The 23,094-nt window shown below is 50.8% G+C and overlaps 2 protein-coding genes across 2 annotated transcripts; one reads left to right on the forward strand and one right to left on the reverse strand.

The window, feature by feature from the left end:
- Positions 1-2,212: 2,212 nt before the first annotated feature.
- On the forward strand, positions 2,213-5,603 carry LAJ45_03008 (uncharacterized protein; the record flags this gene model as incomplete). Its single annotated transcript, XM_046112598.1, has 3 exons — positions 2,213-3,930; positions 4,044-4,213; positions 4,279-5,603. The coding sequence occupies 3 exons, from the start codon at positions 2,213-2,215 to the stop codon at positions 5,601-5,603; spliced, it is 3,213 nt and encodes a 1,070-aa protein (XP_045974087.1).
- A 14,035-nt stretch (positions 5,604-19,638) lies between these two features.
- On the reverse strand, positions 19,639-20,088 carry LAJ45_03009 (uncharacterized protein; the record flags this gene model as incomplete). The annotated part of the gene is made up of 1 exon (XM_046112599.1): positions 19,639-20,088. One exon carries the CDS (start codon positions 20,086-20,088, stop codon positions 19,639-19,641), a length of 450 nt encoding a protein of 149 aa, XP_045974088.1.
- Positions 20,089-23,094: the final 3,006 nt, after the last annotated feature.

The following is a 23,094-nucleotide window of genomic DNA, read 5'->3' on the forward strand; positions in this document are numbered from 1 at the left end:
ATTCCAGATCAAGCTCAAGTAAAGACAACTCATGATGATGATAAGACATTTTGTCGAGATGAATTAAAGTAAGGGAACGATGAACTCCCGTTTGCATGTTTGTCCGCACATGAGCACTCACTTGGAGTCAGCCACACATAAATGCACCTTGTCCGCCATCGAATCTGTTCCTCCAACGATCCAGAAAATGCTGTACTAGGGTGTGTGCAAAAGTGATCAGAACTCGATTTTTAGAGGTTGACGATATGCAGGTAATTGCGGGTCCAGTAGGGTGGGAATCCAATCAAGGGGGCCGAGACTTTTGTATTTATAAGGGGGAAAAAAGTGATCAGAACTTTTCTATTACTATCTACTCTAGTAAGGTGTGGCATCCCCGCCAGCTGCAATAACAGCTGCCAGTCTACGGGGCATGCTTTTTACTAAATTGTCTAACATATCTCTAGTTATAGTGTTATCCCAGGTATTTTTTAAGAAATTCTTCAATGTATTTAAGTGAGAAATTCTGCCAAATGTCTCTCCCAGTTCCGTCTCCATATGTGCCCATAAGGCTTCAATCAAGTTCAAGTCAGGAGATTGCGGGGGCCAGTCAATACTATCCATATTATTTCTTTCCCTGCAGAGAATAGAGTATTTTTTGTGCCCAGGTGCACCATCTTCTACCACTCGTGCCCAGCCATATTCATCGAACCATTTGTGCCAAAAGGGTATCAAAGGAGGGTCTAAAATGGTTGTAGTATATGATGAAGAGTCAATTTTGCTGCCAGATGGCACAAAATATATATCCGACTTGAGTTTAGGACCACAGAACACTCCCCAAATCATAACAGATTGTCTGCCTGACTCCCATCTCTCGTCGATACAGTCGGGATGATATTCCTCATCTGCTTTGCGTATTACCCATGGACGATGGCCAAAGCTGGCTGTATTGAAGGTAGATTGATCGGTCTATACCACCCGCATCCATTCTTCGTAGGTCCAGTGCAATCTCTCCTGATACCATCGCAACCGTTTTTGCTTATTTATATGCCGAATACCGAATCTATATATTTATTAGTGTCTATGATAATATGTTTCTAATTTAAATGACTTACTTCTTTCTTGAAACACGCTTGTGATAGCCCATAGATGCTATTACATCTCTCAAAGTTTTTACCGAGCATGCAATTCCCATCTCTTGTATTGTATCCTCCCACATCAAACGCTTAGTCCTTTTATCTCTGGTGATAAACAGCCGAAGTCTCTCTTTCTCCTCTGCATTGAACACGACAGGCTGGCCTGTTCTAGGCCTATTTGAAGGGGTCCCGTTGGATTTTGTCCTAGCATATATTGATTGACAGGTTCTGAAATCAATACCTGTATGCTCTTGTATCTTCTTCCATGTCATCTTTGCATCATCTCACAAAGTCATTATTCTTAACCTCTCATCACGAGTGGTTTCCTTTCTGTAAATATTGCTCGAAGCATGGTGCTGAGCCCGGGTGCCTTTGTTCTTCATGGAACGGAATGGACAAAACAGGACGGACAGGACAGGACGGACAGGACAGGACGGACAGGACGGACAGAACGGGACAGAGCAGGAAAAGACAGAGTTCGTGATGTTTGATAACAGTTCGGTGTCGGCCTTCTCTATTGCCATGACACTCATGAGGTTGAACTCAAACGTGGCCGTCTGTGGCTACAGCCAATGATAATATGCAGGCCCGATCCGCCAACCACGACGGCTTCTGATCACTTACCCACAACACCCGGTACTTAGTCTTGTTTGCTCAACCGACCTATATCGCCCCCCTTTCCTCGTAAATAAACAAAAGCCGCAATGTCAAACACAGCTACCGATACTACAATCCCCATCCTCGCCCTGCAGGTAACACCAAACGCACGCGCCAACCACATCCCACGCACGTATGCACTGCACTGCACTGCACTGCACTGCACCGCAGGGTCAGGGCTCATTCAGGCCCCCCACCACACACTCACTCCACCCACACCATGCATGCAGCCGTAGCCGCAGGCGCCTATTTAGAACCTCAGCTCATCGTAGTCAATGTCTACCCCACCTCTCTCTCTCTCATATCTCTACCGTCTCTCCTCCTCTCACACCGAAGAGCTATCTACCCACCACACTGATAGACTACACGCTATAACTAACTAACAGCCACATACATCTCTGCATACCGCCAGCCAGCTGCTCCACTCCACGCCACGCCACGCCATGCCCACCCCCGCCCGCTTCCGCCCACAGCAGGACCACCGTGCGCCCGCTATACCCCGAGCCACACCTGGGCGAATCCGCCGCTACCGCACCGCGGGCGGCTACATGCCCCGCCGGCAGGCCCACCCGGACGAAGACTCAGATGGCAACGGTAGCGAAGAAACAATCGGCGAATACACCGAAGAATACACCGACGACGACGACGACGACGACGACGATGATGGCGACCCCTCTCCGTACTCTGCCCGCTCCAACGGCGTCCTTCTGGCTTCTTCTTCTTTCTCTACCCATTCCGGATCCCCTTCTGCTGCAGCGGAACCACGTCTACTCCGCGCACGACTGCCGCGATGGTTCGTAGGAGACGCCGCCGGCTATCGCTATCGCGCTTCGGCTCCCCCGGCCTCAGCTCCTCCTCCCGCCGCAGTTCCAGCCTCAGCTCCCCCAGCCCCAGCACTTCCCGCACCAGGCACTGTCTACGGTAATCCCGCGCAAGGCCGCCCAGCCTACGGCAATCCCACGCCTGGACCACCCGGCCCAGCACCTCCCGCACCAGGTCGCCCCGACTACGGCCACCCGGCACCAGGCCGTGTCTATGGCCATCCCGCGCCCTCCCCACCCCCTCCCCCCCCGGCATCAACAACCTCCTCCACCCCCTCCGCCCGGCCCCCGCCAAAGAAGGACCGCCCAGCACCATCCTACATGCCGCTGTGGACCTGCGCGCCGTGCGCTGACACCATGTCTGTGTTTGCGCGCGACGAGCACTGCCGCACGAGGGCGCATGGGAGGGCTGTGATGAGGGCGGGGGAGAGTGCGGCGTATGTGCCCCCCATGCGGCGAGCCGCCGCTCCCGTCGCCGTGTCGGAGAGTGCTGCGTCCAGTGCGGGGAGTGTGTATGCCGGGGGTGGGGCTGAGACGAACCACCACCCGATCCCGAGGCCGGAACAGGGGCGTGGGCAGCGGGCATATGTACCCCCTATGCGGCGCACGTCCATTCCCGCGCGGCCCCCCGTCTCCGTCTCAGCATCGGAGAGCGCTGCGTCTGGTGGCGGGAGTGTGTACACCGGGGCTGGGGCTGGGGCTGGGGCTGGGGCTAAGAAGAACCACCATCCGATCTTGAGGCTGGAACAGCAACATGAGCAGCGGGCGTATGTACCCCCCATGCTGCGCGCCGCCGTTCCCGCCCAGGTGTCGGAGAGTGCGGGGAGTGTGGCTGGGGCTGGGGCTGAGACGGACCGCCAGCGCGTCGCGAGGCTGGAGCGTGACCAGCGGGCACACGCCCGTAACTTGCGGCGCGCCGCCAATGCCCTTACCCAGGCCACCGTGGCCGTTTTCGAGAGTGTAGGGAGTGGGCAGGGTGCGGACAGTGGGGAGAGTGTGTACTCCTCCTCATCCTCCGACTCCGACTCCGACTCCGACTCCGACAACTCCAACCCCGCACCCACACCCCAACAGCAGCAGGTAATGTTCTACTGCGGCCTCTGCGCCGCCGAGTTCCCCGTCCACGAGGTTTCCGGCCACGACAGTGGCGGCCGGGGCGGGGCGGAGGAGGTGGGCGTGTATATGTGTGTGCTCTGCGCGCAGCGCGTCCACATCGCTGGGCGGGAGGCGCATGCAAGGGGTGCTGCGCATCGGGAGATGGAGCAGCTTTACGGCGGTGGTGGTGGGGGGAAGGCGGGGGATGTGCGGTGGGCGAGGAAGAATGGGGAGGTGGGGAAGAGGTGGGCGGCGTGCGCTACGAGTGGGGGTGCGCAGGAGGAGGAGGCGGAGGAGAATGGGGAGGGGGAAGGGGAGGGGGAGGAGAGAGAGTGGCTGTGGATATGGATGTGGATAGGGAGGCGCGATTCTGGGGTATTACTGCCGACGCGGCACCGGACTCGGTTAGCGCATGGCCGAGCTTCCATCGAGGCGGGAATACACGGAAGGCGAGGAAGACGGCGGGAGCACCGAAGGCCCGGGAGGAGCGGCAGGTGAACGGCGGCGTGGTGAAGGTTGAGTGGAGGTGTAATGTGTGCAAGGAGCCGCTGATGGGCGGGGAGTTGGCGAGTCATAGGGCGGGGCAGTGTAAGGGCTCTGGCGATGGGGGGCGGCGGAGAAGAAGGAGGAGGAGGAGCAGGTGGACGATGCGGCGCGTGTGGCGGCTTTGGTGCGCTGGCTGGGTGGTTTGGGGGTAAAGAAGGGCGACATAGAAGCGGGCGCCCCCCGCCCTCTGGAGAACCTGCGCGGGGGCACACGGAAGGAGCGGAAGATGGCGAGGGACTTGGCGGAGGCGCAGAAGCGGCGGAAGGAGCGGGAGGCGGACGGAGGTGAGGTCAAGTGTGAGTGGAAGTGTGATGTGTGTGAGGAGCCGTTGCTGGGGGAGGAGCTGGTGAGCCATAAGGCGTGGCACTGCCGGGGTGGTCCGGGTGGGGGTTCGAAGGTCGAGAAGGGGGGCGAGGCGGGACAGCAGCCGCCGCCGTGGAAGGCGAGGTGGCGGAAGGAGAAGGAGAAGGAGAGAGAGGAAGAGGAGGATGTTGTTGTGCCTGCACCACCGCCACTGCCACGGTGGCGCCCATCGTCCTCAACGACTATGCCTGCGCGGGAGCCACAGTCACAACAACAACCACAACGAGCACAAGCACCTTCACCGCCGGCGACTGCCACCCCCGCTCTACAACCAGAAGTAGCACCACCGCCGCGGACAGCCCCGCCACCACCACAACCCCAGCCGCCAACCTACTCCACCGCCATCACCACCGCCACCGCCCCCACCGCCCTCCCAACAACCTTCTTCTGCGCCCCCTGCAACAAAACCCTCCCCCCCGCCAACCGCACCACCCATCTCGCCTCGCGCAAGCACCTCCAGAACACACAATCCACTCCCCAATTCTTCACCCCCCCCACTCCACAACTCTTCACTCCACATCTCCCAGCACCGACATTCATCCCTCCTCCCCCGGCGCCCCCACCACCCCCAGACCTACCATACGAAACATACCTCTGCGAGCAATGCAACAAATGGTTTGGCGTCAGCGGCCGCAGCGGACACGAGGCGGCCGAGAAGCATAAGAAGCGCGCGGCGGCGTGGGCGGCGAGGATGCGTGAGGTGCACGGGCCGGGGTGGGGGCCGCCTACTCCTCCTACACCACCGGCGGCAGAGGAGCCGTGTGCCGTACCATCTGCAGCACAGTCTGCGGCACCATCAGCGGTACCCTCCGCAGCGCCATCAGCGGTAGAAACCTTCTTCTGCACCCCTTGCAACAAAAGCTTTGCCCTCCTCGGTCGCGCAGGCCACCTCAACGGCCAGAAACACACCAAGAAGGCAGCCGCCATCGCCGGGGAAGCGGAGAGAAGGAGGCAACAACAACAGCAGCAGCATCACACCCAACCGGAGCAGCACCGACACTACCACTAAAGACGTACTGCGCCGTCTGTGACGCGACATACTTTACGATGGACATGCCGACGCACCGCGCGGGAGGAAGCATCTCCAGAAGGCTGCGGCGGCGGCGGGGACGCGGGTGGAGCTGCCGGTGAGCGTGAGGCCGGAGGAGAAGGTTGTGGCGTGGGTGTATAGTGTGCATAATGTGGTGGAGGAGGAGGAGGAGGAGGAGGAGGAGGTGACGCGGGCGGGGGAGTGGGTGACGGTGATGGGGGGGGTGTTTCGGTGTGAGGCGTGTGGGAGGGAGAGGAGTCTGCAGGGGCTGGAGGCGCATATGGGGAGTGAGCTGCATAGGAGGAATGTGAGGGTGGCGGAGGAGGAGAGGGTTTGGAGGGGGCGGGGGGGTGTTAGGTTGGGTGTGCGGGGGGCGGGGGGGTGGGGAGAGGGTGGAAGAGAGGGGGAAGGGAGGGGGGGGGAGAGGGGAGAGGGAGAGGGGGTGTTGTCGCGTCGTGATGTGATGTTTGTAATTGCGTTCAATGTACTTAACTTTAGCTTTCCTTATGTAGCTCCCCACTATAGCTATAGCTTCATTTCATTTCCTTTCCACCGGCCATATGTCTGTCACATCTCATACATCTCATACATCTCACCTCCTTCTGCTGCAACAACCTCTACTACCAACCAGCTATAGTGCCGTGTTACATTCATACGGCATGCATTTGGTGAGATGAGAAAGAAGTCTAGATCTTCATGCTGCGTTAACTAAACTAGCTAGTCCAATCCGAATAACTGCCGACAAGTAGGGACGGTACTTGTTCTTGCTGCAACTTACAGTGCTAGATCTGCTCATGCCGCATCGGGGGTGCCTGCGTCTTGGCGCTACGGCCCGTTTCGGCGGGATCATGGAGTAGCACTCGATCACAGCTTATCACTCGCCCACCTCACTTATCCACCATGAAGTCGAATTGAAGCGGGGATGACTTCAAGCCGACGTGTCTGCCCACCGAACGCTGAAAGCCGGCATGCTGTCCACATGACCAACATAGCACCTACAGTTGGTGCACCAGGTGGGAGTGCTGGGCCATGGACTCTCACTCGATACTAGGTTCGGGGGTCGGCGCTGTTTTGGTCGTTCTTGGATCTTGGGCCATGCTGGGCGGTGTTATTTGGCGTGTATATCTAGCTGGTGCAGAGTTTTCTGATAGGGAGTTGGATCCCGGTACGCCGTGGGGGGTGGTTTCGGGATGCTGGTTTACGGGGGTTCTGTGCCCGCGGGGGGGGGGGGGGTGGCCGGCGGGGGTGGGCTAGCTAGGTGGAGAGGAGCGCGAGGGATGGGGGAGGCGACGGAGGTGTGGGGGTGTGGTGTGTTGGGAGGAGTTGTGGTTGTCTGGAATTCGAAGCGGTGTTTATACCTTTTAGCTTTATTTTTAGGTGATCCGTCTGGTCGGGCAGTGGAGGTATCCCTTAAACCGTCAGGCCAAATTGAAACGAGTTACTCAAAACCTTTATTGTAATAATTATATAACGATGCGAGCATCATTTCGTGAAAGGGGGAGAAATATTCCGCTTTAGTTAACAGTGTTTAACCTAACTAGTTACACTAACCTTGTACGGCTAGTACAGGGTTGTCTTTTTCTTTCCGTCGTTTTTTTCTTTCTTTTTTGTTGGGATAGACGGTGGCTTAGAATGTCTTAGAGCAACGATATAGTTGTTATTTTAATACACTTTGGGATCGATACGGCCCATTCACCCATAACCGTAGGGTTGTATGTAATTTATGAGATAAATAAAAAAAATAATAAAGAAATATGACTTAGTCACCAAATATCACTCGGCATTGGTATATTTTGAAGTCTTGCATAAAAGACGTTTCTTTTGTTGTTCACAGAGTATCACTCGCCAAATAGCTTTACCCGGGTAACCTCTTTTCCCTGACCCGGCCTAATCATATGGAAATCTCAAAAAATGGAGGACTAACGTAACATACCCGTATATAGAGGACCGGGCCTGCCCCAAATAGGTACGGCAAGCCCATTGCGAAGCCTATGACATCTGCAGTGGACGATAGATCCCTTGGCTAATATCACCACACACTGATATAAATATATCCGACCCATTATATCTACTAAGTACACCGCCGTGCCGGTGCTCCCCCGAGGTCTTGATGAGCTTTGGGTTTGTGAGTACTGGATTGTCCTCTACAGTCTAAGCTGTAGTATATATAGCCATGACCTTTTACCTGCTTTTTTGTGTTTCGCGCGCCGCATGTTTTGGAAGGAGTAAACCGATAGTATGTTGACGGAACAAGTTACAATTTTCTAGCATCCTCTTTTTTACAATCTTTTGGTGCGCCACCGTAATCTGTTGACAACCCAAGACAGAAGGGAGACCTAGGTTATCAAGTATTTCTCTGTGCCTGCCGCGTTATCAGAAATACCCAGTGTGGGATATTTAGCCACAGGGTATATCTGAGCATGCGTACACCTGCCGGATCTTGCTTCAGCAATAGATCCAGATTGTTCGAATAGGTGTCCGTGGTTTCATGAGCTTCCCCTCTTGTATCATAGGGTTGTACAGAAAGGCCTTATTCCTTAGTAACCTTCATTTAATTATTCGCTCCCGAGGGACTTGGTCACAGGCAGATCACCGCCGCTCCCCACCAACCCTGCTCCTGTCACCACGTATTGTGGTGGTAGTTTAGGTATGCATAAATGTGGCCGCGGATGGATAGTACTGTAGACGGAGATAATGACGAGGCGGGTTAGATTGTACTTGCGGACGGGTAGGTGCGGAGGTTGGACCGCATCCCCGCACTTCCTAATGCCCGCAATGTTGTGTACATATACGGCGTTGGTAGCCACCCTTGAATTTCAGGCACCGTCAAGATAAGGGATTTCGCCACTTTTCGGTGTAATCGGAAGAGGAGGTGAGATCCTACGACCCTGAGAGCTCTGACTAACCGCATCAGATAATCACACACAACTAACCCTAAAGCCTGGCCATAAACCGGCGATAGGCAATGACGTAACCGGGATGTAGAATTGCTACCTGTATTATAGCTGCGGGTGGTTGTTCTGCAAGAATGCTTGTTCCGGTGGATATTTCCTCCTCCTACCTATTCTCGCGCTCATGAATCAAGGCATGAACGGCGACGCTGTAAGATAGTGCTTCTATTATCCTATCGATAATGACATACCAATCTTCCCATTATCATTCGCTGGGTACGCTATCGATTTGAAACGGCTATACGAGAGCGGGAAGGACTACAACTAGATCGGCTAGCTAACTAGCTTGCAAAATACGACGGCGGAAGTGAAATGTGTTTTATTCTATCTACAGAGTGCGGTAACATTATTGCGAAAACAGGGGTTTAGCGAGTGCTGTGGGGCCGGAGTGTGGCGAGTGATTTGATTGGTTGGCATTGAACCTCAATCATTCACGGAGTGAGGTTCACGGATTGAGGTTCACGGAGTGAGGTTCACGGATTGAGGTTCACGGATTGAGGTTCACGGAGTGAGGATTCTCGGAGTACGAGTGAAAATTTTTTTTTTTTCTTTTAGGTATAGACTAGTAGTCCATGTATTTAACCAGTTCTTCCAACAATTCAAGTCCGACAACGATCCATTCTTCAAGTTTCGGCATTCAAGTTATGGTCTCCCCCGAACCAGGTCAAGGTATGGCCTCCCCCGAACCGGATCAAGTTCCAACTCGTACAGACGACATCAGTTACAGAAAAAGATGTTATGTTCAAGCCCTTAGGTATGCAGGCTGGACATTTCAACAGATAGCCGATGATCAAGAGTTAGCAATCTCGACTGTGTATGGAATTTGCAACTCACCCGCTACACCACAGAGAGAAGGGAGGTGTGGCCGTCCTTTGATACTGGATACACCTACCCGCCATCAGTTGGTTTTTGCAGCTACCGCCACTGCTGAATCTAGAAGGAAACCATGGTCAGATGTTGCAGAAGAAATTAGTATAAGAGTTTCTGCCAAAACACTACGTGCAGTATTTGCTAAGGAAGGTTATTGTAATGGGGACAGTCTTTCCACGTATCGCTAGAATCTGATAGAAAGATGTGGCCGTGCAAGATAGAAATCAGGTTTAGATTATTCCCAAAGATTTATCGCTAATAACTCAATAATCTTTAAGGGCTATGCTACCGAGTAGAATGTACTTAATAGTTCTGATGAAGACTGTGGAAAACGGATAGTTGGGCGGGAAGGATCCTGAGTACTTATACTCCAACGGATTCCGTTCCGCTGCTCCTACTTCCTTACTAAGTTCCGGTGATGCCTTCTAGCGGAAGGGAAGCATTACCACCGCTACCCCGATTCTCTCTAACCGTTAGCGGGTGCTTCCGGTTCCGAAGGCAACTACCCTTAGTCAAAGCCTTTTGTAACACCTACAGTCTTGGTTGTCGCACAACCGGACCTGCATGAAATGAGCTACCGCTCAGGCGTAAGCTTAATCATTGCTGTAGAGCTCTTCCCTTATTGTAGACTTTCCCAGGCATCGTCCCTGTCACTACCGGCGCACTTATCATGCTCAGAGAATATAGAGGATCGCCGAGCACTCAGAGCTTCACTCTGGCTGACCTTCTAATCATTGGCGAGGCATAGACTCGTCAGTCATTACTCCCATTAATAGATCCTCTTCCTAACGCTCAGAATATAGTTACTCTGACAGCTGGTAGCTAACTACACTGCTGGCACTTGCATGTCACTGTGCAACTGGCTTCTATCAATAACTCTCAGCATGTAACCGGGCCCTGTATGTACTCATACACCAAACGGTTGAAATGGCTCCGTTACAGTTATCATCGTCGTGTAGCACGAAAGAAACCTTTTCTTAACGAGAGTCAAAGAAACAGACGTCTAACATTTGCTCTTGCACATCGTACCTGGATGGAGTGGCAGTGGAGAGGGGTAGTTTGGACCGATGAGTGCTATATTTGGCTTGGAGGTTCCTTCGGAAGGCAATACGTTACCAGGAATGGAGAGGAGGAGTGGATTGATGATTGTATTGCGCCTAAATTCGCAAGACAGGATTCAATTATGATATGGGGTGCTATTTTGGAGGATGGTTGTAAGAAGATCATTGTGATATGCGAGAAAGATAACTGGGGATCTATCACCGCCAGAACGTACATCAATAGAATTTTAATCCCTCGATTAGAACCCTTCTGGCTTCAGGAGAGTCAAACAACCCAACAGAATCTCTGGTTGATGGAGGACGGTGCACCTGCCCATAGAGCAAGCTCAACTCAAGTAAGGAAACTCTTTTCCTCATTATTCATTTCTAATTATATACAGAATGTCAGAGATCAATTTTGAATTACATCTCTTAATTGGCCTGCCTCTTCTCCTGATCTCAATCCAATTGAGAATATCTGGAGTATTCTTAAAAGGCGCTTGCATGATAGGAGACTGAGACCTAGAGGAAAAGCAGCAATCAGACAAGCAGTACTCAAGGAATGAGATCTAATTACTGAAGAGGACATTGACAAGTGTATCAGAAATATGCCAGAGCGGATAGAGTCAGTCATTGCTGCCAATGGGGATCATACCAGATGGTAGGGGTGTTCTTCTAAGTGGATTCGGAACATGCTGGAACAGGTATTCGTCAATCCCGCCAGCACGGGTGTTCGTCGATGCTGGAACTCTTATTAGTTACTGTACTGTAGAAAATTGACACAAGTTGCCACTCATAATCTGATACTTGCCAGCCTTTTTTTTGCGTATTGAGTCTGCTGCTGCTGCCAGTGAATCAACTTGAATGTTGGAACGTAATCTTTGCTGCTAGTGATCGTTGCTGAGGGCAGATGGTAAACACTCGCCACCCAAAATTTGATATTCGCTAGGCTTTTTTTAGCGCGCTCGCCTACCCCTGTTTTGGCAATAATGTTACCGCACTCTGTAGAAGGTTGTGAACCTAAACCCGTGGCCGCTTGGTAACGGGATACCCCCCTCGCAACGGCTTCAAAACACTCACGGGTAGCAACAAAAATGACAACTCTCAACGAAGAAGTATAGTAAAATAAAAATTGAAAGTATGAATCGACTCTACTACATCCAATGACTTGATTTAAAATTTTGTATGACCTTCAGTATGACTTATAATAGTAGTTATCCTCCTTGGCATACTATATAGATAATGATACAACCTCTCCCACGGCATCCACCTCTTAACCCGCTACTCAATTCTTTTTTGAAATTAACTACCAAAAACTGTGTTGCAACCACGTTACACAAACCCTAAAGTCTTTACCACTTAGACTTCAACCATCACCACAATGCCAAGCCCACCCCCTGACATGGTCAAGTCCCTCTCCCACCTGAGGTTAGGAGAGCTGGATGAAGACCTTACAGGCCTGACCAACACCAACGTCCTCTCCACCCAAGCCTACGAGATACTCAACGCCGAAGCCACTACGCATACCAAGCGCCTCTTCCTCACCCTTATGCTAGGCATAGTCAACCAAAACGCCATCCTCCAAAAACAGGTCGAAGGACTCAAAGAAAATGTCGAAGAGTACATGACCAAATACGCCAACCTGACCACGGCAATCGCAAACCGCCTTGAACGGATCGACAACCGCCATGCCACTCCCCTCGCCAACACAAACCCCCCCCCAAGAACACCCACCAACCCATCCCCCCCCAAGCGCCGCCCCCAACCAGAACCCGAGAAACACTCCCCGCAACCCCCCAAACACCCAGCCCCCCAAATCCTACCTGCAAGCAGCCCAAGAAAACCTTCAACAGTGGGAAACCGTCCCCAAACGAGGACGCAACAAAGCCCCAAACCCCCCCCAAACACCAAAAAGCCCCACGACATTCCCGGCAGCCCAACGCCGCTTCTTCGCCACCAGGACATCACCTACCCCCATCGATGCAGCTGAGCAGATGGCAGCGGAACTGTCCGTCGAGTTCGGCCAACTCCTCGCTCGCAGCAAACAGGTTGCCCCCGTAACAGCCCTTGCAGTCTCAATCAGCGCAAAAGGGACCGTGACTGTCTTCCCCCCGCCAACAGTCCTATCCTCAACCTACACTCACTGGTTCGAAGCCATGACAGCTGTGCTAAACAACAAGCTAGCCACCCCCGAGAACCCCTTCACCACCTTCCGCCCAGGCCCACCCGACGTAGACATCGCCATCCACCGCGTACCACTCTCTGCGATACCTGATAAAGAAACCCTAGACAACACCTTCCCAGAAGTGTTCAACCTCGCTTCCGGTATCATCCCGATCGCCACTCGTTTCCTCAATAAGAACGACGCCTCTCGGAACTCCAAAGCCACATCCACCATCGTCGTCACTGTCTCACCCACTGACGCTGCCTCAATAGGCGACACAATCCGACTATACTACAGACCACGCCGATTCGTAACCATGTGGTCAGCCTCCCCCACCACCCAATGCAAAAAATGGTGGAAATTCGGCCACGCCACTCAAGGGTGTCGCGAGATTTCCAAAACCTGCCCGATCTGCACTAAACAGCACGACTGACGTGGACACCGCTGCGTAATCTACACATGCCCAGGATTCCTAAAACCCACCCCCTCATGCTGCGCAGTCTCACCTGTGAAGTGTGCGAACTGCGCTGGAGAACATGCCGCCGACTCCAAAACATGCCCCACCTACCTAGCCATTGTCAACAGGAACAAAACAAACACCAACCCCAACACCGACCCCCCTGCCCCCACCACCACTACTCCCGTCGCCATGGAAATCACCCCAGAAGACACCCCCCCCCCTGCCCCACCCCCTCGACAGCCTCAGGCCCCTCAGCAAACCTCCCCGCCCCCGACACAACCCAAGCATAAAATATGACGAGCACAACAACGGACCCATCCTTCCTTCGCATCATACAACACAATTGCGCAAACAGCAACCAAGTGCTCCTAACACTCTTCTCAATCCCAATGACCAACCAAGCCCACATAGTCGCAATCCAGGAACCCCCCCTGCATGCCGGAAAGCCCCCCTCAGTACCGTCCTTCAACCTGTTATGCCCCTCGCCAACAAGGCCAGAAGACAAAATCTCAACATGCATATACATCAACACCAACATCCTAGACAAAAACTCCTTTGCCATCCTCCCATCCCACAGAGGCGATATTATCTCCGCCAACTTGTTCTGCAGAACAAGTACCAACACACATACAACCTTCACAATAACCAGTATCTATAACAGACAACTGGACAACACCACCCGCTCGCTCAGCCCCTCGACTATCTTCAACTCATCAGACAACCCCCACCTAGTCCTCGGAGATTTCAACATCCACTCCCCCTCCGCCGACCCCCTCCGCTCACTCTTTCAAAGAGAACTCCGACTCTCACAACCATATCTAGAAGCAGCAACCCAATACGGCTTCCTCCTCCTAAACACCCCTAGCACATACACCAGACTTTCACCTGACCCCAATAAAAGGCACAGTGTCATAGTCCTGTCCTTCGCCAACACACAAGCCTCCCACCTAGTCAGGAAATGGACCCCTTTATCAAACGCGTCAGGATCAGACCACAGAATCATCGCCATCTCATTATCACTCCCCTCAACAGACTTCACCCAGTTCCAAACCCCCGACTGGAAGCGAACGAACTGGACCCTCCTCAACGACCACTTTAAACAAACCACAATCCCACCATGCCCAATGCCGGACATGATAGATGACTGGTTTGACAAATCCCTCAACACCATCAAAGATATCATAAAACTACACACCCCAATAAAAACCATCTCCAAGTGGTCAAAACCGTGGTGGACAGGTAACCTCACCCAACTACGAACTATCTTCCACTCAGTCCACAGAGCATACAGAAAAGGCAGAGCCCCTCCATTCGAAATGAAAGCCGCCAAAAATGCCTATTTCAACGCAATTAAAAGGGCTAAGCAAAACCATTGGAACTCATTCGTCTCCAACGCTAGCTCTCAGGACCTCTGGAGGCTAAAGAAAATGGCCTCCAGAACGGAAGACCGTGTCCCCTCCCTCCCCAACTCACCCACGCCCACCCTCCTCAACAAGAACCTCATCAACGCATTCTTCCACCTTAGAACGGAAGCTGCCCCCCCCCCTCCCATAAGTTACCAAAACGTAACAGCAATAACGCTGGACGAGGTCCAAACCGTCCTGAAAACAACATCCAACCTCTCAGCACCAGGCACCGACACAATCCCATACAGCGTCTGGAACGGCATCCAGAAGGCAAACCCACTCATCATAGCCTCCCTCCTCAACCCACTCCTCACACATGGCTACCACCCCCTCTCCCTCAAAAGAGCCAACAGTGTCATACTAGCAAAGCCAGGGAAAACCGACTACTCCTCCCCTGCAGCATACAGAATCATCGTCCTCCTACAAACCTTCTCCAAAATACTGGAGAAAATCGTAACACTCCGCCTCGCAAAAATAGCAACCGCCACAGGCCCCATCCACCCACATCAGTGTGGGTCAGTTGCTGGCCTCTCTACCGCTGACACGGTCACCACCCTAATGCACAAGACAAGAGCGATGCAATTGGCTAAGCTAAAAGTCTCCACACTCTTCCTCGACATCAAAGAAGGATTCGACCACGTCCTTAAGCAAAACATCGCCCCCCTACTCGCAGCCAAATCAGTCCCCCCATACATAATCAACTGGACTCTCTCCTTCCTCTCCGACAGGTATATCACCCTACTCTTCAAAGGCTCCCCAAAGATTGCCACCTCGGTGCAAGTAGGAGTACACCAAGGCTCCCCCATCTCCCCCCTCCTCTTCGTAATATACGTCAACTTCCTACACAACCTCGACCCATCCCCCGGACTCACCCTCTCGTACGTAGACGACTTTGCGATTACAGTCGGCTCCCCATCATACCACCAAATCATCACCATCCTCCAGAACCACTACAGCAGGCTAACAGCCCTGGCCGCCCCACAAAATGTTACCTTCTCAGTAGCAAAAACAGAACAAATGCACTGACGAACACCAAGAGACAAATCTCCAATCTGCCATACCCCAATCTCCCTAGACGGACAGGAGTTTCAACCCGGACATCAAGTCAGATGGGTTGGCTTCTGGCTCTCCCCCTCATTCAACCCCAACACCCATTTCCTAAGGAGGCTAGCTTCGGCAAGGTCAGCCTTCGGTCCTATACGACGCTTCTCCTCAGCAGGCAAAGGCCTCTCCTCCCGCAACTGCCAAAAAGCCGCCACACTAGCAATAAGGCCCATGCTCACCTATGGCGCAAACGTCCTCACCCCCACCTCCGCCCTCAAATCCATGGTAACCTTCTGGAACTCCGTCCTCCGGTGGACCACAGGATGCTTCGGAGCCACCAACCGCAAAATCCTGTGGGCAGAGGCTAACCCACCCCCCCTTGACCTCTACCTCCACTACCTCAAATGCAAATACGCGATACGAATCCTTCGCACATCCCCTCTCGCAAACCCTGTTACGGGCAGGACCAGCCCCTCCTTCCCAACCATCTCCACCCACAGAACATACTCACACACCCAACTCCTCAAAGGCCTCCCCAACCCCCCCAAGAAATGGAACTCGACCGCCATAAAAGGCGTCGCCCACTTACCCATCGAATTCCTCGCATCGCTCCTCCTCCCCGTGATAGCGGGAGGCATCGCCCCAATACGAATGAACCACCACGCAAAAACACAACTCCTCACCAACTGGCGGCACTACTACCCACCTCCTGAGTACTACCCCCAGCCACCCACCACCACCCCACTTCCCTTCAACGACCTCCACAAATTCATTGCAACCCGCATCCACCAGTTCAGGTCAGGAAAGAGCTACCTTCGAGCCCAAAAAACCTGGATGACCGCTCACCTCCCCTCAAAATGCGAACGCTGCAACGCAGCAGAAGAAACACCAGAACATGCCATACTCCCCTGCCCGGCGCTCGCCCCAAACAGACACGGCCCGCTACAGACCATTACATCACTAAACGATATCTGGAATGACCAGAACCTCACTATAGTTCTAGGTGCCTTTAAAGCAATCACAAAAATCGGATACCCCAGAAGCGCCCCCCCCTCACCCCTAGCCACAGGCTCAGCGACCATGTCGACCCTCACCTCGATCCCCACCACATCCTCCTCATACTCGCTAACGGGGCCGATCCCCGTAATCTACCCCTTATAAGAAAGACCCACTTTGGGCACAGGGGCTCAGCCCACAAAACCTTTTCCTTTTGTCCCGCGCTGCTTCGCTTGACTTTCTTTGTATATCTTTCAGTTCGTTTTTCTGTTGTTTTCTTTAGTGGGACGTGTCTGGGAAAGATTGGGGTTAGGTTTCTTTTCGCTATAGTTTATACTGCATGCGACCATTCTGTACCTAGAAACTAGAAATGAAATGACTACACACACACACACACACTCTCCCACGGCATCTCCTCCCAAACCCTTAATTTGAGATAAAGAGATTAAATCCTCCCTTTTGTTAGGGACATTTCCAGTAGATATAATTTCTTTCCTTAACCTTCTCTTAAAACATTAACAGCTATCCCCAATGTGGTTAAGATTTAGAGAGAATGAGTGCCAATCCATTTTTGAAATACCATTCAACAATCTAACTTTTTGTATATTTTGATTTATGGATTCTTGCCCAATCTTCTATGGCCTGAGTCCCATTACCATGTCTTCTGAGTTCCTCAACCATAGGTATATACAATACAAGTAGTTTCCGGCCTTCGGCCGTACTATATGTATATCAATCAGTCCAATATACAGGCAAGCCACTTTGCGGCTTATTTGTCTATTTGCCTGCCAGGCAAAGTCCATCACTATATCTAGATCTGATGTAGTCAATATGTGACTTTTCTGATATATTATCCTCATATATCAACGGATAACATCAGCAATCTTTACAGTTTCTCTAAAGTGTCTCCTGTGTCTCCAGAGAATCAAAATCTGTTTTGATATATCAGGAGAACCTCAGGAGACCTGGGAGACTGTTGGGAGACTCATGAATATGTACAGCTCGATATCAGTAGGGAGGGTCGGGCGCAACTGGGCGCGCGCGCAACCATTTTTTCACAACCCAGGACGGTGATGACGACGTCGCGCGACGCAACCACGACAACCATGCCTACCAAAGACAGCAAGACAGCGAGGAGGGAGTGGCCATAGGGGGTACTATGGCAAGGAACTGGAATAAAGTGGTTTGGAGGCTCTTATTCATCGATTACTAAGCTCCTCAAAGTACCAAAGTCAACCCTTGTCCATGCCCTGGCAAGGTATGAGAATACCGGTCAAGTTAGACCCACAATCAAATATGGGACACCCAAAATCACTACTGCTAGAGATGATACACAGCTCCTCATCTGCAGTAGACGTGAGAGGACAATCCCATATGAGCAACTCCGCCAGGAATTCGCAGTACAGATTTCAACTAGCACAATCAAGAGGAGGCTAGCTACATTTGGTGTCCAAAAGCACATTATGGCTGAGATGCCCAAGCTGACCCCATATGATGAAAGGAGAAGACTGCAGTGGTGCATTGAACACAGAGGTTGGGATATCAGAAAGTGGAAGAGGGTGGTGTGGAGTGATGAGTGCAGTGTTGAGAAATATGCAGATCCATATACCTTTTGGGTATTCAGAACTGCAAAGGAAAAATGGCTTCCTGAATGTTTTAAGGGTGCCAGGAAGTTAGGAGGGGCATCAAAGATGGTTTGGGGATGTTTTGCCGGGGAATTGAAGGGGACCTGTAATGGGGTAATAGTGGGGGAAGGAGGGAGTACAAATGCAGAGGCATATATCAGGACTCTTGAGTTTTCACTACTGAACTTTTTGAGAGAGCTACAGGAGAAGGGTATCAGACCAATCTTCATGCATGATAATGCTAGGGTATATACCGCCAGCCTTACAACTCAATGGTTGGAGCAGCATGGGGTTGAAGTTCTTGAGAACTGGCCTGCATATTCATTTGATTTGAATCCCATTGAGCATGTTTGGGTACACTTCAAGAGACTCTACCATCAGCACTACCCCCATTTACTATATGATACTAGATCCCCTCAAGTAATTAAACCCCTCATGGAGGAAGCTCTTATTCATTCCTGGGAACTGTTACCTGATGAGTTATTTGGTACGCTGGTTGAAAGTATGCATAGGAGAATTGAGGCTGTTATAAAGGCAAGGGGTTGGGACACAAGATATTGAATGTCAAATTATTTTTATTTATCTACTATTTAACAACTATACAAAAATTCAGCTCTCCAAAGGATCAATTGTAGTTGTTGTGCTGGTACCCGTGATGGTTCGGGGGCGTGCGCGGCGTTGCGACGTCGCGCCTGACCGTCGCGGGTGAGCCACAACTATACAATCTTGCTGATGAAGTCAGACAATTTCTCCAGTTAAAACTATAGGTATATCCCTTTAATAGCTACCAAACCGCTAAAATCGAACCACTATCGATTCCCAGAACCAGTAGCAACCCTATTAACACTCTAAGACCACTTAGCACAATACCATATGTTAACATCCAACACAACATGTTTCAAGTGAAACAAAAACATCTCTCAATGAACTAATTAGAAGACTATCAAAGCACATTGCATATACAGGTTATCATTATATACTTATTAGATATATATGGCCTCAAGATCTCATGACAGTATTGGACAGAACTGACACCTAATCGGTCCTTCTTATCCACCCTCTCTCTTTCCTCCCTTTTCCTAAGTGCAAGAAGGGGAGTGTGAGGACCATGGGGAACAGCCCAGAACACAACTCAGCTTTAATCTCATCGGTAAAAATCATTTTTCGCCTGGCAATTTTTGTCTAGTGCTGTTTCGCCCTAGCAAAAGAGAGCCTAGCTCTTTTGCAGGCGAAATGGATATAATATCTGTCCGCTCATAAGGCATCGCCGATCGTTCTCTCTGACACCGGCATATTGAGTTCTTTGGTGATTTTACATAACGTTGCATGGGGATATATTTGCGTCACTTATGCGGCGCAACCGGCTTCTTCCCTTTTCGCTTTTTTCCGCGGCGTGGTGGGGGTTTGATGATGTTTGAGGGGTGTCCCGTTACCAAGTGACCACGGGTTTATTACCGCTCAGACAGACCATGAAATAATGAACTTTTTTTGCCCATATGTGCGGACGTAGTGTCTATGAGAATTCTCCGCCTGCAACATTCGTTCTTCCGCCCTCCATCTCTCCTCTTGTGCTACCGCAAGCGCTGTCCCAGCTTTCACCTTTTCGGTCTCTGCCTTGATCTTGAGAATCTCCGCTGCCACACTGTCCGACTCATCTTCGGCGCTAGGTATAGTCTCTTCCTTTAGCTGAGATGTGGCCAAGGTGTTGCGGGTTAAAACCTCGACGTGTGCGAGCTCGGTAGCCTCGAGGGCCGTATCTGCAGCCACCTTCAGGACGTCTAGAGCTCTGTTTCGTGACCCTTCTCCCATGGAGCTCCATTGGGGATGTTCGAAGAGACAAATCAGAAGATCTTTGTATTCTTGCACATGGTCGTTGCGGACTACCGGTGGAGCGTTCGGGGTTTTCATCCTGGTAGTGGTACGCTTCTGTTTTCACGGTGAACTATTAGAATAAATGTAGTGAAGGGTTTAAAACTCACTTTTCTTGCAGCTGTGGTGTGGTGTTGAAGTGGGGAGGTGCGCTACGTGTGGGTATTCGAGATGGAGTTGGATCTTTTATGTTCTGTACGTTGGCTGGCCGCTGGCACATCCTCTGTTGTTTTACATAAGCGAGGTTGGAGGCCTAATACGCTGCTTTAATAAAGAACCGAAAGGGAATGTTAGCCAACGCTTGTGACGGGGAGGACAAGTAGCTTCGTTAGCATGTATTTAGCCGGCCTGACCCGGCCTGACTCGGTCATCCCTTGAATAGGTCATCATTACATGCAGGTCTTACAGGGAAGGCCCAAGAATATATGTATTGTGAGACGTTTCTGGTTTCGATCTGCCGGAAATATGAAGAGAGGCCTCGCGCCCAGACCTTTGTTCCTCGTTCTGCAGATTATAGAAGGGAAGTAGTGTCTTCCAGTATTTCAGCTAACGTTTTAGGGGGTTAGTATATTACACACCTTACTTGAATAAACCACTGGCATATACAATGCAAGATAAACTCAAGATACGCATCACTGTACTAGCGATGCTGATTTTCATATAGATCATGTGACCCATTAGTCTCATAAACTCCTCAGCCTTTACATTAGGACGGTAGTCATATAAGCTATATCAAAATCGGCGCCGCTGGTATTATATTATATGGATGTCAAAGTGAAGTCTTGGAGACCTCCGGTTATGATGTGGATCCAAAGTGCGAACCGTGTATATGATATAACATGAGGAACGAATAGTTTCAAGGAGCAGAGGCAATGAATAGTAGTAGATTATTTGGGTTGAAGCTGTTGTTTGTAATTTACCTTGGTAGATCAGTTCGTCTATCAGATAAAACCTAGGTTGGCGTCGAGAAGATCACCGGGCTGTCTTAGATTGCAATTTGGGGATGGAAGGAACGATGACTAGTGATTTATAGATTTCCAAACGAACACATATCCTCGCCGCTTACAAAATCGTAGCTCTTGCAACGTGTACCAAGACCTAATTAATTAAGCTGTGCATTTCCCGCAACAATTATTTATTTACCAGAGCACGACGTTGGGTCGAGTGATGTCCTATGATCACATCCAAATGTGCTAAACGCAAAACAGCAGGATCTTCACGGGCTTCAAAGGTACTTCTGTTATTAATTAAATGCCGATGGATATCTATTGGATTTGGGACACAGGCACTCCTTCATGAATTCAGCCTAACTCGAATTTCACAGTTTGGGTTGGGTTGGGCTGGGTGGGAGGATCTAACCGTACTTGTAGCTTGGGTTTACTAGATTTCGATAAGGAAGGATCTTTTGGATATATATGTCACTACGCAGAAATCTTGATATGTCGGTAAAAAACGATATTTCCTTGGCGGAAGTTTTCAATCACGGCTGCTGTAGGGTTAGGGTTTTGGTCTACTATGTATTTCTTCATTTTTTGTTCTTCCATTGTCACGCACTCAGATTCGTTCGACCCCATGATATATATTTAATCTTAAGAATATTCTCGATACTACACCGAGTCTGTTTAACAACAAGATTCCCGTTGATTCCTGGGTACGAGACGAGACGATATCAAGTGAAGTCTCGTCTTGTTTTGTATTATGCGGTTCTGGTCCTAGGGAGCTTTGAGACTTGAGGAATATTCCAATAATGTCCCTAATTATATACAGAAGATCGACTATATACCAGCGGCTGAATTATGGATTATGTGCGGTATGCTGAGTTGAGTACCTGAATTGAAATAACAGGGTTGAGATTGGCGAGACTTAGCAATAAGACTGAGAGAGGTGCTAAGTAAGTGGACAAGTTGTAGTTATGTAGAGAAAGTACGATAGGTGGTGAGTTTAGCTTAGATTAAGATCCAGAGACTCTGCTCTCCTCGTTTAGAATCATCGTCAACAGAAGCATCTAAGTCACAATTACAGACACTTCATTATAACTTAGTTTCCCGTCCGTCCTTACTGTCTAAGAATGACCATGACACCAAGCGCTCATTATATCCCTTGTTTACCAGTTTTAAATCGTCTGTCCGCAACGCACTTTCGAACTCCCGTGATCGTCACAGCGCCCCGAATGAAAGCGTGCCCAGAAAGAGTAGCCTCCCGTCCCCCTCTAAAAATTTTAGCCACAATTGACGTTGACTTCCTTTGACGTTGACGTTTCCGCCCCCTGCACATCTTGACCCCTGCGCATGCACAGATCCGTAACCCCACACGCGTCTGTTCCTGCATATCGATCGATCGGCCAATGGCGGGGTTCGCTTAGCTTCACTTATCTTATCGCAGCAGAACCTGGTAGCAATCGGCACTTGGCATCTTCCGCATATGTGGCTTTCACCACGAACGTACTACAGTCGTCTCTGGGTCAACGACGAAACCAGTTCGATGGCGAGTAGGCTAATCGAAGCCAACAAAAGCCAATAAAAGCGTCCCAACCCCTTTGCTTTGACTGACTATCCGCCGAAAAAGTAGCCACTCGTCATCGAGCCGGGTTCGTCGTTGAGCCAGAAACGACTGTACTCGCTATCAACCATAAGAACCTGAAAATGCAGCGTGATCGGGCCGGGGTTGTGACAGGGAAGCGCCCAGGGTAGCGAATATCAAAATGGAACATCAGGCCATGGCCGGACAGAGTTCGTGATGGTTTGTGAGTGGAGTTTGACGTTCATAGTTCTAAATACAAAATAACTATCCTACCATTGCTGACTATTCTACCATTTCGTATGCCTACCATTATTGGCAATTACCTCTTCAATCCTATCTGGCATAGTATCTATATATCCTAAAATCTCATCCCTCGTGATCCTATGCCATTCCTCCAAAACCATCTGTTTCATCCCTTCTGCACTAGTAGGTCTAGGTTTGTTCTCAATACGGCCCTTCAGAAGTCCCCATACATTCTCAATAGGCTTCAGATCTGGTGAGCATGCAGGCTATTCTATAGATGGC

Source organism: Morchella importuna, assembly GCF_003444635.1.
Source record: "Morchella importuna strain M04M26 chromosome Unknown Morimp01GS006, whole genome shotgun sequence".
NCBI lineage: Eukaryota > Fungi > Ascomycota > Pezizomycetes > Pezizales > Morchellaceae > Morchella > Morchella importuna.